Consider the following 16,331-nt stretch of genomic DNA (forward strand, 5'->3'; position numbering starts at 1 on the left):
ATCCAGTTTGGACATCTGGATGTTCACGGTTCACGTATTTTTGAAGCCTAGCTTGGAGAATTTTGAGCATTACTTTACTAGTGTGTGAGACGAGTGCAGTTGTGCAGTAGTTTGAGCATTCTTTGACATTGCCTTTCTTTGGGACTGGAATGAAAACTGACCTTTTCCAGTCCTGTGGCCATTGCTGAGTTTTTCAAATTTGCTGGCATATTGAGTGTAGCACTTTCACAGCATCATCTTTTAAGATTTGAATTATCTCAACTGGAATTCCATCACCTCCACTAGCTTTGTTTGTAGTGATGCATCCTAAGGCCCACTTGACTTTGCATTCCAGGATGTCTGGCTTTGGGTGAGTGATCATACCATCATGATTATCTCAGTCATGAAGATCTTTTCTGTATAGTTCTTTTGTGTATTCTTGCCACCTCTTCTTAATATATTCTGCTTCTGTTAGGTCCTACCATTTCTGTCCTTTATTGAGCCCATCTTTGCATGAAATGTTCCCTTGGTATCTCTGATTTTCTTGAAGAGATCTCTAGTCTTTCCCATTCTGTTGTTTTCCTCTATTTCTTTGCACTGATCACTGAGGAAGTCTTTCTTACTTCTCCATGCTATTCTTTGGAACTCTGCATTCAGATGGGAATATCTTTCCTTTTCTCCTTTGCCTTTCACTGCTCTTCTTTTCACAGCTATTTGTAAGGCCTCCTCAGACAACCATTTTGCCTTTTTGCATTTCTTTTTCCTGGGGATGGTCTTGATCCCTGTCTCCTGTAAAATGTCACGAACTTCCATCCATAGTTCTTCAGGCATTGTATCTCTCAGATCTAATCCCTTGAATCTATTTGTCACTCCCACTGTATAATCATAAGGGATTTGATTTAGGTCATACCTGAATGGTCTAGTGGTTTTCCCTACTTTCTTCAATGTAAGTCTGAATTTGGCAATAAGGAGTCACGATCTGAGCCAGAGTCAGCTCCCGGTCTGCTTTTTGCGGATGTCTAGACCTTCTCCATCTTTGGCTGCAAGAATGTGATCAGTCTGATTTCGGTGTTGACCATCTGGTGGCGTCCATGTGTGGTCTTCCCTTGTGCTGTTGGAAGAGGGTGTTCGTGCTGCTGCCATACTTGTCTCCAGGGCAGTTTAGTCCCATCTGCTCCAAGAAACAGATCCGTGGACTACTAATTAGTCTTCTATGTGAAAAGGAGATTACTCTTTTCCTCAAGTGCTCAAAAGGCTTAAAAATCCTGACTTCTTTATAGGAACGCCAAGTAAACTCTATAAGATTACCTGCTATGAGAAGTCTTACAGAAATGAAACCTGTCAGATGACTTGTATGTATTTGTTTTCCAAATGCCATTGTCCATAAAACCTCTTTTCATTGGATACCTAGTCATGTCTCAAGGATTACCAGTTTTTTTGTATAAGGCATTTTTGGAAATTGTATTCTTAGAACTTGGACTATAAGTTAATAATCTTCCCAATCCACATCTTCAGCAATAAGCTTTTATTTGGTTGTGTACTAGCTCAGTCACTCAGTCATGTCCAACCCTTTGCAGGCCCGTGGACAGTAGTCCACCAGGCTCCTGTGGCCACAGGATTTTTTAAGCAAGAATACTGGAGTGGTTGCCATTTCCTCCTTCAGGGGATCTTCCAGACCAGGGACTGAGCCCACATCTCCTGAATTACAGGTGGATTCTCTACCACTGAGCTGCCTGGGAAGCTCAGTGGTAAAGCTTTTAATAGGTTAATTTTGACTTAAACAACAGATCATCTATATTAGTATTATGTTAGATAAAAAATTCGTAATGTCTAAGATTGTCTATTTAAAACCATGTAGCTAGTGAATCAAAAAGTACTTGACAGGAGATTATTTTAGTATCATCAATAAAAACTGAAAACAGGTGTCTTAGAAATCAAGAATTCTTAGGAATATGAATTAATTCAGTGATTGCTATCTGTGTATTACCCTTTAATTTGCCTTTTTTTCTTTGGGTTTTAGTATGTGAAACTGATGCTGGGATATCTGGTATATTTGAGAACAGTATTAGATGTCTGACCTTAATATTTTGAGGTTGTTACATAGAAAGATCACAATTTAGACATTCAACTTAGTTTCTTTTGGTAGAGATTGAGTGTCAGTTCTAAAAGCTTCTAGACTCAGTAAGATAGTTCCATAGTATGGATATTTCATTGTATCATTAGAATTCTGAAGTAGACAAGGTAATGTTTATGTTAAACAATTATGATTTAGGAAGGCTTAGACATTTATTTTTTGTAACAGAGTTAAAGTAGTTTTTTTTTAATTATTATTTTAAAATCAAGCAACAATTATGCCATGTATAATGATGGGCCGCACATATGATCTTTATAAATGAGTTGTTTTGATTCTCACCTTAAGTCACATTAATGCCAGTTAATGTGACTCATTTTTTCATTGGAGTTACATGAAACCCAATGGTGACATCACTCTCAATAAGTTTTTTAAATTTCATTTACAATGTTTGAAAAGTTTTTACATACAAATGAAAAGGAAAATAGGGGAATAACAGAATTTATACTTAAATAAGTAAAATCATTATTTTTTTGAGCCTGGAGAGATAGATATTGTATCCCCTAAACAAGCTAGTTAAATAATTATTTTAATATAAAGTCAGATTTAATGAGTTTTTAATGAAAATTCTATAAGTAGATCTTTATTGATTTGATAATAATAAGAGTATTTTTTTTTAACCTGCCAGTACCTACCAAAAACCTTTCCTTCCTTTAATACCCCAAACATGTTTGCTACTTAAAACAGAGAAACCAGTTACCCAGAAAATCATGCTGTCATTTTTCTTCATTAGCCCTTTGGTCTGGCTATATTTGGAGAAGTTGATTTCCCCCATCATGTGGGTGAAAGTCGATGTTTGGAGAAGCAGAGGTTTACTCATTTAGTTTATTTCTTTGCCTTGCTCTGGTTGTCTGATCAGTCTTGTTACTGAAAAGAAACAGTACTCTTGCCGCTATGTAGAAGCACCTCACCATACAGGAAACAAAGGCACCAAAATTGATATTCCAGCTGTAATAACATACCCAAGGCTTCCACCTTGGAGGGAAGCATGCTGGCGGGCTGCCGTCTTTCACACTTCCATTGCTTTCAGGCCAAATGCAAGCGTAATGCTCAGGTGAATAAGACTGCTGAGGCTGCTTGGGGTGACACAGTCTGTCTGTCTGCCTTTCCCCAGGTTTTATTGTTATTTTCTTGTTATTTAGTCACTTAAGTAGTGTCTGACTCTTATGCGACCCCATGGACTGTATGTAGCCCATTGCTTTAAGCCAGAGCCACAGGCGAGATGAACTCTTGTCCCAGATGGCAGCCACCCAGAGCACTGCAGCAAGGCAGCACTCTTTAATGTGCTGCTTGGGAAGGACGGAAGGAAAAAGGACACCTTTTTTCTGAATAAGAACCTGAAATGCCACTCACGTAACAAATTATTGAATACATGCTATGCAACTGGTTCTATGACCTTATGATTTTAAAACCTGCTAGGAAGGGAGACATTCTAGGAATGGGGAAGGGGGGAGCCTTTTTCTTGCAGTATATTTTTGGATTTGAGATTACTGTCCTTTGCCAGCCTAGATAATTAAGGACAAAACCCCATTCTCACCTCTGCCTTACTTTTTGCAGTCAGGTAAAAGTCATTTTTCTTTTTCTTCATCGAATAGCTCTTATTGGGATTTGTCCTCGTTTCATTGGCAGTGTTTTTGGATTTGTAGTGAGAAGAGCCAATCTGGGTGACCTGACCTTTTCCTCCGGACTAATTTTCTGGTTTTATAAAGTTATGACACTCGCACGTGGAGTAATGGCTCTATTCATTTTAAATAGTAACTTGTTAAATCTGGATTTAGTCAGGTGAAGATCCAGATCATGAGAGCGCTTGCGTCTGACAGATCATAGAATCAAAGACAAGTCTCAGTGAAATGGAAGCAGGACCCATGGCTGCTATAAAAATGAGCTCTTAATAGTTTAGCTAGCTCTCGACCCTCTTATACTCCTCCTCCTGCCTGCTCTATTTGCTTAGGTCTTCTCTAATTCTACCTCTGTCTTTTAGCCACTTGTGCAAAGCATCATTTAATTCACATTGCATTCATTTCAGCCAGTTGTTATGTTTCACAAGTAACATTCCAATTTAACAAACTCTCTGGCATTTCCAGAATATTTTACTGTGACATGTTAAGTGATAATGAGCATACTAATTGGGTCTAATTGAGCCTGGTGATGAACAAAGGAAATGTTCAATCTTTCTTTGTTAATCAATAAATAAACATGAGAGTTTCCCCAACCTAGTTAGAGCCCCTTATGGTAACTTTGTAAGAACTGGAAAGGCAGACAGATTTCATGAGGTATCCACCTTGGGCAGAGCAAGTAAAAAGAACAGTGCCCCTTCTTCCAGGGGGACTTTTGGTCCCTTTGGCTGGTTGATGGGGAGCTGATATTGGTCCTCACACATCCTCAGCCCTGCCCAAGGGCAGGCCATGACCTGCGTAACTCTCAAGGCAGCCTGTGCCTAGGACAGGAAAGCAGGAAACTGCATTCCATTCTGCCCCTTTCCCTCCCCTCTCTTCAAACCTTGGAAGTCTTGTTTTGTTGTTTGCTTTGCTGGGAGTTAATCCATTTTGATGGCAGAAATGGATGAGAGAGTCAGAAAATTGCTATTTGATTTTAGGATAAACAAAGAAAAATGACCTCAAAGACATTTCAATGCAGCTTTCTCTTTCCGGCATGCAATGTTAATAAGTACACCACAGCCTCTTTCATTGGAGAGAAAACCCGTTTCCTGGACAGTAAATCAAAGAATCAATTGGAAAAGTTTGTTCACTTTAAAGAATCTATTGTAACTGTATTATCAAATGACTGCTTCTATGCCCTAGGGAATCTATGTATATAAAAGGAAACTTTTCTAGTGTGTGTGTTTATTGTGTCATTTCTTATCATACACTAATATTAACAATAACAAAATTAGGTAGCTGAGTTTTTTGCTGTAAATATCAGAAGATGCTTCCTCACCATGAGAAAAGAATGGTGTGCTTTCCCCCATCTCCTATAAACAGGAAAAGACTGACGAGTAAACTTTGGACCCTTTTTTCTTCTTATTATTGCAGGTGATGTGTTCCACATCACTGCTCCCAATAAGTTCACCTTTGAGGAAGCTGGAGAAGAGTGTCAAAGCCGGGATGCCCGCCTGGCGACGGTGGGGGAGCTCCAAGCAGCGTGGAGGAACGGCTTCGACCGGTGTGATTACGGGTGGCTGTTGGACGCCAGCGTTCGCCACCCTGTGACTGTGGCCAGGGCCCAGTGTGGAGGTGGTTTACTTGGGGTGAGAACCCTGTATCGTTTTGAGAACCAGACAGGCTTCCCTCCCCCTGATAGCAGATTTGATGCCTACTGCTTTAAACGTAAGTGTTTGATACCTTTTAAAACATTCTCGATTTAAAAAAAAAAAAGCTTCGAAGGCATGCAATTGATGTTCAGCTAGCCATTGGAATGATTCCATGTCTTGCAGTGTGTGCACGAAATGGAAACAGTTCAGTGACTCTCAAAAACAAGAAAATGAAACAGCAGTGATATGGTTAAGACAAGTTAGACAAATGGTTTTTAGAGAGGATGAAAAAATGTCAGGCAAAGGCCTTAACTGTGCTGCATTGCACAGAACATGTTTCTGAGCACTTCTTTTATGTTAATTGCAGTCCTTCAATGCAATTGGGTTGTTGGTGCTATTATAATGCTAGGGCCAGTCATGGCTGAGTTGAATCCCTGAGTTGTATTCTTTTCCCTCTTTGTTTGGTATCACCCTTTCTTTCAAATGGCAGAGGATTTAAATTTCAGTAACCACAGGTGAGTACTTGGAGCTGACATGGATAATACCTAAAAATGAACCATGCTATAAGTAAAAATTTCATTTTATCTCAGTTTATTTCGTGTAAGGGAAATATGTTCCTTCTAATGCTCTAGTATCATATTAAAGTATAGCATATGTTTTTTGGCAAGCTCTAACATAAATAGACTACCTTCAGTTAAATATGGATTTAAAATAACTTAAAATGGATTTGAAGTAACATTCCTCAACATTAATGATATGTTTTAATTTTTACATGTCCTTAAATTACTTTAGCACTAGTAGTCACATACCATAGTGTCATGCTTGTAGAATGCTTAATTAAACAAGCAACTAATCCAGAGTCTCACTGTGATATTTACTGTAGGATCTATATTATGCCAGCAAAACAAAGATCTGCTAGAAATTTTGGTGACCTTTAGTGTGTTCAAGATGGAGCCATATTATATTGAATTAGTGAGAATTTTTTACTAAGTTTCAGTACATATATTGTTTTAGCAATACATATAGTCATCCCCTTGGTATCCATGGGAGATTGCTCCTAGGGCCCTCAGGGATACCAGAATTACTTACGATACCTATACTGTGTAATGGGATATAATATCAACTATGTAAGTAGTTGCCAGCACACAACAATTTCAAGTCTTACTTTTTGTAACTTCCTGGAGTTTTTGTTTTTGTTTTTTTTTTTAAATCAGAAGTTGGTTGAATCCTCAGATATGGAACCCATGGGTACAGAGGGTCAACAGTAACTGAAATTAGTCAAAAATACATGAGCTTATTTTGTAATTGACTTCTAAATGTACATACTTTCTTCATCAACCAAAAAGACACAGAAGTGGGATGGCTGAGTAGTCAGGAGAATAGATGTTAGTGCAATGGAAAGGTGTAATTTCATACCTGCTCTCTCCTAGCTAAGATATTTCTGTTTGGATCTCCTCCTGTAAACTCAACTTTCTGAGTGTTAAAGCCATGTGTTGCGTGTCAGTGCAATACAAGCTGGCCGTGAAAAGCCTTTGAAATTATTTGTTTTTGTTCTTAGGCCCTGAAACTACAGAAAAAGTCTTGATCAGTTTCAGGAAAACAAACAAAACAACAACAATAATAGCAAAACCTTATCCCCAGAAGGAGGAAGATATATCATTCTTTTAAGCCACATACCCATAACAGTAGTTCCAGGAATATTTTCAAGTAGTTCAAGCTTTTAAATCAGTTTTATGATCAGTGACTGGTGTGATTAAGGGAGAAAATCTAATTTTTATGTGTGTATTGGGGAGGGGAGGGAACAGGTGGGTTAGAGAAGTTAAATTCAGGAAGGAGTTGAATCATCCAGTGTGACTACCTTGTTTGATTTTATTTTCTTGTGCTTTATAAAACTGGCACTAGAAGACTTTTAAACATTTTTGTTCTCTATGAGAGAAAAATTTCAAACAAAGCCTGTCTCTAGCCCCAAAGAATTCATCCTGATGTGTTTTAAATTATTTATTTAAATAAGGAATTCACATGAATGTACAAAATAACAAGATATTTAGATTCAAGTAGAATAACCACCTACTAAAACATCTGTATAAAACATGAATAAAATTTGAAAGTTTAGGTCTGCTTATTTCTCCCTAATTCATTTGAATCTATATAACTTGGAAATATATAACTTGCAGATATAATAGATTCAAATTTTTGTTTTTTACCCAAATTAAGCTAAAGACTAGATTCTTATTTAGTTCTTCCCTAAGACTCTACCATACTCAAAATTTATTCACCACATAAAAGGTTAAGAAAGTTTAGATATACATAAAAGCCTTCCTTAACCACACACAATGCCTACACCCTCCCCAGATTTCAAATTCATTTTTAAAAGATTCTTTTTAAAACATATACATTTTTTTAATTTGAAAAATATTCTCACAATGACTTTCCTGCTGTACAGTTTCCCACAGAGTTGAATCATGACTAAATCTATAGGGTTAAAGTTGATGAGAATTGCGACCTTAAGGACAAATTCCAAACGTGATTTCAGAGATGTACAGATAGTTGGTTAAATAGAAGAATTTAGAAATAGAACCATATTTTTCTTGTTTGCTTTTACCAAATGTCAAGTGTTTTTAAGGCCACTTCATGGTGAATAAACAATGCCAAATCTCACTTTGCTATAATTCCCTCTTCCTTCTGAAATCACTGAATAGAACATTAACAATGGCTGATGATAAATATAATTAGTATCTGTTCTTGTCAAACAGATTTGAAAAACAAGTAAATTAATGTCCTTGTGAAATAAAGTCTTCTTGCTCATTTCCCCTTGATTAAATTGTGCACTTTTCATTTTTCTTTGACCTTAGAGTTAAGCAAGTTTTGCGAAATAGAGTTATGCAGTGCTCTGAAGGTTCATCCATACTCCCCAAACTTAAGTGAATCAAAACCATTAAACAGTCGTGATAACCTCTCATTTAATATTATTAAAGATCTCCAGGAGAGGAAGATAGGGAAGATTTCCTAGAAAACACATTCCAATATCCTATTATTATCACTCTCAGATTGTTTTCCTAATTATCTAAATCCTTTGCATTAGAATCTGAGTCCATCTTTTCTTCTCAAGTTGGAAACCAAAATCTAAATAACAGCACTTCTACTATTGAAAACAATTGTTCAGTTGTCCCTCCGTGTCTCCTTCAGCTCAAACAATTTCTTTGTTTAGAAATTTTAATTTCTAGGCCTCTAATCACCTATGCCATCTTGCTTTGAACCCTCATTGTTTTTTACAGCCCTGTGTTCAATTAAGCTTGGAGCTAGAGATAGTGGTCTAGAGAAGACTAAATAAATACCCACCACTTCCTATGATGTCTTTCTTACGTGTTTGTTCCCTTTTACAAGCGATTTGCCCTTCTAACCTATGATCAGCTTGTTATCTTTTTTGCACCCTAGATCATAATCTGACCATAGCTATCAAAACTTATCCTTCCCTAACTGGTCTTTTTGAAATGTTTTCTCTTTATTGAATTGGAATCAGTTGGCATTCAATCACTCATAAAACTTTAGGTATTATTTAGAATTCTAATCCCGCGGTTCTGATCGTTACTCTTTCTGCAACCGTGAACCCAAAATCAACTTTTTGAATATCTAGTCATTTCCCTATAATAAAGGCAGTATGGGTGTAAGTTAAATCGACTATCGTGCTGCTAATAGGGTTTTCTTATTTTATTAGGGAAATCTGCCTTGTGTCTCACAATAGAAGCACTGGAGAAGATAGTCCATAGGATATAAAATACCATAAGTACAGTGATGTGAAACATCTGTGGGGCAAACAGCTGCAAATGTTGGAAGGGAGCTTTTGTGGGAAAAGCCTGCTGCTTTCCTTTGGCTTCCTCGATAATGAAGCTGGAGAAGGGACACTGGTAGTTTTCCAGGACAAAAACTTCATGTGAATTCTTCTTGTGTAGAGACACTTTCAGAAAAATCTGGATTTGTGTTTTCACTTTTGTAATAGTCATCATTAATACACTGGTATTTATTCTTAGGTTATTTCTTTGTAGATATTTATGTGTGTGTTTGTGTGTTTTAATTAGTTCCTTTTTTTTTTGGAAGGGTTGAAACGAATGGCGCAGATGCTTAGATATACTGAGTTGTGATGGAAATCAGCTGTTAAGTTGATGGAAAAGTAACCCAACCCCAAAAGGAAGTCGGAGGTTTTCCATTCCAAATAATAGAATTAATCAGCTTAATTTTAAGCAGACCCTTAAACGGGCCTCTCATTAAAAACCCTTGTTCTGAAAATAAAGTCATGTAGCTTTGTAAAGGAGATTCTGAGACACACTCGTGTCATTTGAATATGTTCCAGGCCTAGAGGAAGACTGCATCAAACAGTATAGTACCAATTGATAATGACATACAGTCATGTAATTTTTGAAATCTGAGTCTTTCATTTTTAAAATGATATGAAAAGTATTTTCATAGTACTGTAGAAAGTTGCTGGCATACAGATTGGGTTGGAACATTAGGAAGACCTGATTCACAGGCCCTGTTTTGGCTCTTAGGCAGTTATCACCTCCTTTTAAGTGAATTTCATCAGCCATGGAAATACTCAGAGGAGAAAAAGCAAATTTAACTTTTGTGTTGTTATTGATAATAATATGATTAAATTTTCTCTAATATGCAGTGTACCAAGTGTTTATATTATGTTTCCTTGGGAACTTTCTCTGTATGTACATTTTACTGCTTCCCCAAAGAGTGCAGTTATAAAACAAACATGATATTTGGCAGTTAAATGAGGTAACAGTTGTGGAATTTCAGGGGATAGAGAATTGAATGAAAAGAAAAATAATCAACCTCACTTTGGTTCCTTAAGTTGTTCATGTCAATCAAAATAGACCAAAGCTTCTTCCAGGAAACGATTGCAGAAAAAGCGTTCTTTAAAAGGGGGGGAAGAAACATTATTTGACATGTTTTTGAAGAGTTTAATTATTTTTGTTTTTATTGTTTAGTTTTGTTTTAAGATAAAGAGATAAATAGTGACAGACTAAAGAATTTTTAAATACAGCATAATGAAATGGTCACCAAGTTTTTGTATAATATTAATGAATCTGGGCTTTAAAGTGGTCTAGGGAAATGAACACAACTAATAATAGCTCATACCAGACCAAAAAAAATGAGGAATCTGTTACAGCTCAAGTCTGATTTACAACAAAATCACATCATTTTATCATTAAGTTTTTAAAATAGGTTTTATTTAATAGTTTTAAGTTCACAGTAAAATTTAGTGGAACATTCGGAGATTTCCCATATATGCCCTGTCCTCACTCATGCACAGCCTCTCCCATCGTCAACATCTCCCATCAGAATGGCACATTTATTAGACCAATGAACCCACATGGACACAACATCATCACTCAAAGTCGTGGTTTACATTAGGGTTCACTCTTTGTGTTGTACATTCAACATTTGGGTTGAATTTGGACAAATATATAATGACATGTCTTTGCCATTCTCTTATCACACAGAGAAGTTTCAGTGCCTTAATATCATTAAGTTCTGACAGTAGATGGAGCTGAAAAGTAATCAACCAGTTTTGTCCAAGGACTCTGGTTTGGGGATTATTGAGAGTAGGCCACAAGATATTATAGATACTACAGATATTACAAGTTAGCAAAGCAGTGACCACAGATGTCCTCAGATCAGTTCCTTCTGAGTCTAGTGGCAGTTTTTGATTTTTGAAAATCTTGAGTATTTTAAAAAATACAAAATTTTTATCTCACTACTGCGTTTTCTTCATGGTGAGATGGAATCCTATCTACAACACTGCCATTTTTATATACAACTTAAATTTCTTTAAACAGGCCAGGCCTTTCTCTGTAAATCTGGAGGCGTTATAATGTAGCATTTTATGATGACATGTTACTTTTTATTGCCTGAGCCCATTCTTTCTGATGCTCAGGGTTGTTTCCAGTGATTTGTAATTACAGAGCTAAAATATATCATGTGGGTACTTTACTTCCTGTTCTCCGTTTGCATTTCCTGCTGAAAGTAAGCCTGGACCCAAGACTCGTAAGAGTTATAAACATAACATGTAGAACATAGAACAAGATGTAGAACTACAACAAATGCCAAGCAGCCTCTGTCAGAGGCATTTTAGTATTTATTATAAACAAGGCTACCCTGTAGAGTTGAAAGGAACTTGAAGACAAATGTCCAACACCTGGGATCAAGCAACAAGTGGTGTTAAAACGTTTAATATCCTGTTTTTATGAAAGCTTCCACATTATGGACCATGTAATCGTTGATATGTAACCCGGGTACATTTGATGTGGCTTTTTTGTTATTTTGCAATCTGAGGCACTCCCTCTCCCTGGAGACATTATGTAGCTAGAGACAGAGGCCTCCAGAATACTAGTATTGAGTTCTCCTACTAAACTTCAAGTTGGTGCTGTAGTTTCTGAGAAATAATGTACCTACTGTTTCCAAACTCTGCATTTGTTTTTTGAACTTCTTATCTGAAAACTACATAATATTCATGTTTGTTAACTAAGAACAGTCTTTTGTCATGATTAAATGTTTAGTTTCTGTCTTTGGGTTAAATATAGTTTTTAGACTCCCCTCCATCACAAAACACTTTTGGGTCACTCCAAATTACATACAGCACTTAACAAACACTGGACGTACAACTTTTTATTAGTGACTTGTCTAATCAACTCTTTGAAATTATTTTTCTAGCTAAACAGAATATATCAGAGGCTACAACCATCGAACTGAATATGCTTGCAGAAACTGTCTCATCCACTTTATTGGAAGAACTACAAATGGGACTGGACAGAACTACACCAATCGTCCCTTTAATCACTGAATTACCTGCCATTACAACAAAGTTCCCTCCTATAGGAAATATTGTCAATTTTGAACAGAAATCCGCAGTTCAACCTCTAACTAGTACCCACAGATCAGCCACAGAATCACTCCCACCTGATGGAAGTACAAAGAAGCCTTGGGATATGGACTATTACTCACCTTCTGCTTCAGGACCTCTTGGAGAGCCAGACATATCTGAAATTAAGGAAGAAGTGTCCCAAAGTACAACTGTCATCTCCCATCATGCTACTGATTCATGGGATGGTGTGAAGGAAGATCTACAAATAAAAGAATCAGTTACACAAATTGAACAAATAGAAGTGGGTCCCTTGGTGACATCTATGGAAATATCAAAGCGCATTCCTTCTAAGGAATTTACTGTAACTGAGACACCATTTGTATCTACAACGATGACCCTGGAATCAAAAACTGTAAAGAAAGCAATAAGCACAGTCTCTGAATCAGTGACCACAAGCCGCTATGGATTCGCCTTGAGAGAAGATGATGGTGAAGACAAAACATCTACAGTTAGACCGGGTCAGAGTACTTTGGTCTTTAGCGAAATACCTGAGGTCATTACAGTGTCAAAGACTTCAGAAGACACCACCCACAGTCAACTAGAGGATGTGGAGTCAGTCTCAGCATCAACGATTGTTTCCCCGGATGTTGATGGGTCATCCATGGACCACAGGCAAGAGAAACAGACTCAGGCTAGGATAACTGAAGATTTTCTTGGCCAGTATGTGTCCACCACACCTTTCCCATCACAGCATCATACAGAAGTAGAATTGTTTCCTTATTCTGGTGATAAAAGATTAGTTGAGGGAACATCCACAGTTATTTATCCCACTCCACAAACAGGAAGAGAAAGAACAGAAACACCAAGGCCAGCGATGAGAACAGTTACTTACACCAATGATGAAATACAGGAAAAGATCACCAAAGCTTCATTTATAGAAAAAATAGAGGAGGAAGGCTTCTCTGGAATGAAGTTCCCTACAGCCTCCTCAGAGCAAATTCATCATACAGAGTATTCAGTGGGAATGACCAAATCTTTTGAATCCCCAGGACTGATGACAATGACAAAGCCAGGTGTGACACCAACCGAGGCAACAGATATGGAGGAAGACTTGACAACTCCAAGAGGATTAGAAACAGATGACTCTCAAGATACCACAAAGGATGAGGAAGAGATTACAACAGTGCATTTGATCCAGAGCACTTTAAATGTGGAGGTGGTTACTGTATCAAAATGGTCATTGGATGAAGATAATACAACATCAAAACCTTTAGGGTCCACAGAACATGTAGGCTCTCCAAAATTGCCCCCTGCCTTAATCACCACCACGCGAGTGAGTGGTAAGGATAAAGAAATCCCAAGTTTTACTGAAGATGGAAGAGATGAATTCACTCGTATCCCAGGTAGTACTCAAAAGCCGCTAGTGGAATTTACTGAGGAAGACACAACAGACCATGAAAAATTCACAGTTAGATTTCAGCCAACTACATCAATTGCTACCACAGACAAGTCACCTTTGAGAGATTCTACGACTGAAGAAAGAATTCCACCTTTTACAAGCACGAAAGTCCGAGTTGCTCATGGAACCATAGAAGGAAGTGCTTTGGATGAAGGAGAAGATATGGATGTCTCTAAGCCTTTATCTACTGTCCCTCAATTTGCACACCCTTCATATGTGGAAGCATCAACCTTTGTTAATTATAGTAGCACCCAGGAGCCTACTACTTCCGTAGACACTTCCCATACCATCCCTCTTTCTGTAATCCCCAAGACAGAATGGGGAGTGTTGGTACCTTCCATTCCATCAGAAGGTGAAGTTCTAGGTGAACCCTCTCAAGACATACGTGTCATTAATCAGACTCACTTTGAAGCCTCTATTTATCCTGAGACTGTAAGAACAACAACAGAAATTACACAAGAAGCAACGCTAGAAGATTTTCCTTGGAAAGAACAGACTCCGGAGAAACCAATTTCTCCTCCCAGTTCTACAACTGACAGAGTCAAGCAGACCACACCACCTTTGGATGAACAAGAGAGTGATGGGTCAGCATATACCGTCTTTGAAGACAGATCGCTGACCAGTTCCGACAGAGTCTCAGTTTTAGTAACCACTCCAATTGGAAAATTTGAGCAGAGTCCGTCTTTTCCACCTGGTGCTGTCACCGAAGCAAAAACAGATGAAGTGGTAACGCTAACACCAACCACAGAGTCAAAGGTATCTTTCAGCCCATGGCCTGAACAAAAATATGAAACGGAAGGTATCAGTCCAGGGGGATTTGTATCTCCTTTTAGCATCGGTGTTACCCAGCTTATGGAAGAGACTACTACTGAGAAAAGAGAGAAAACATCCCTGGATTACATTGATTTAGGCTCAGGATTTTTCGAGAAACCCAAGGCCACAGAACTGCCAGAATTTTCAACAGTTAAAGCCACAGTTCCCAGTGACATCACTGCTGCCGCCAGTTCAGCAGACAGACCTCACACACCTTCAGTCTCCACTGAGAAGCCGCCTCTCATTGACAGAGAACCTGATGAAGAAACAACCAGTGACATGGTAATCATTGGAGAATCAACATCTCGTGTTCCTCCGACTACCCTTGAGGATACTGTAGCCAAGGAAACGGAAACAGATATTGATAGAGAATATTTCACAACTCCAAGTACTTCTGCTATACAGCCAACAAGACCTCCCACTGTGGAAGGCAGAGAAGCCTTCAGACCACAGGCACTTTCTACTCCAGAAACCCCGGCAGGGACAAAATTCCACCCTGACATAAATGTTTATATTATTGAGGTCAGAGAAAACAAGACAGGTAAGTCTTTGCTTTCTAGACATACCCATCAAGGCAATCAGCATTTTATCTTGACAATTACTTTTGGAAAAAAAAAAAAATCAACATGCCAAATGCTGCCATTAGAAGATAACTGGAGTGTGAAAAAATTCTGTTTTAGCTTCAGATATTGTGTATTTGTACATGAATTGGAAGAATATGTTAAACAGTTTGGAAGAATGTTAGATATGATTTTATTTTAAAAGTCATAAGAAGCCCTGCTTTGTCATCTAATATAACCAAATCATCACTGTTACATCACTTCAGAACATGCAGAACAAGATGTTTTAATTTCAGTGTCTTTCCATGCGTTACTACTCAAGTGTAGTACTAGACTGTGTTAACATTTCATTGGTCTTTAACTATTAACCTTCAGTACTTACACTGTGGACAGCTAAAACTGTATTGCGTATCCCTAGGGCTGATAGAAAGACATCTAAAGGTTTGTTCTGGTTTTTCTCTTCCACGATTTGCAGGTTTATTATGCAACTTGTGGGGTGGGTAATAGGTATGCAGTTTAAATGTTATTTTAAGGAAAGTTCAACATATTTTCAAGCTGTTGTCCTTGGATATTTTCATTAAGCTTTAAATATTTAGAACGAATAAGGTCTAGCTCAATTCTAAGAAATGCTGTAATCTATTTTATCAAATACAATTTCGGAAAGTGGATTACCTCTGTTCCCTAAAAACCCAGGCTGTAATGTTATTTATTTTGTGATTTAGTTATAGGAATATTCATGGTGCCTTTTATTCTGCTCAAGTATTTTATATATCTCTCTGGCAAAATTCTTAAAAGCTGTTTCTTCACATTGAATAATACTTGCAATTTTTATCATTAAACTTAACTTATTCCTTCTTAAAGGTCAGTACACTCTATCTTCCAAATTTAGTAGGCTGAATTGCGAATATGTGTTATATGCAGTTCAATAGATCTATTCAAGTTTGTCTTTTTTTAATTTAGAAGTTAAGATCAACTATTTTAGTTAAGTTGCTGTATTTTAGTTTTAGTGTGTGGATTAGAGGAATAAATGCTCATTTTTCCTTAACCTGGCTCTGAGAAGTCAAGCTAGAGGAATGTTTTTTGAGAGGTTTTTTCCTCTTACTGTTGGGCTATTGCCCTAGAGGTGTCGTTTTTCATAAGAGGGATGCGATACTCATGAGCCTGCTCGGGATGCACTTGTTGGGAACACAGGTGGTCTAATGTCAAGACAGCTGGCTTCCAGTTAGATGGTAATTTGGCCTCTACCACCCAGAACTTTCTCCAAGCTCTTG

General features: G+C 37.6%; 1 protein-coding gene across 4 annotated transcripts in view; it reads left to right on the forward strand.

Moving 5' to 3' along the window:
- The window catches only part of VCAN (versican), a 115,039-nt gene that overhangs the window by 34,749 nt on the left and 63,959 nt on the right, over positions 1-16,331 (forward strand). For 2 of the 4 annotated variants that reach the window (XM_020894189.2, XM_020894188.2), the window contains exons 6-7: positions 5,143-5,436; positions 12,078-15,041. In XM_020894189.2, the coding sequence (XP_020749848.2) occupies positions 5,143-5,436; positions 12,078-15,041 (3,258 nt within the window). The remainder of the gene's footprint in view (positions 1-5,142; positions 5,437-12,077; positions 15,042-16,331) is intronic. The other 2 variants (XM_070465776.1, XM_070465777.1) reach the window with 1 other exon arrangement.

This window comes from Odocoileus virginianus, chromosome 3 (assembly GCF_023699985.2).
Source record: "Odocoileus virginianus isolate 20LAN1187 ecotype Illinois chromosome 3, Ovbor_1.2, whole genome shotgun sequence".
Taxonomy (NCBI): Eukaryota; Metazoa; Chordata; class Mammalia; order Artiodactyla; family Cervidae; genus Odocoileus; species Odocoileus virginianus.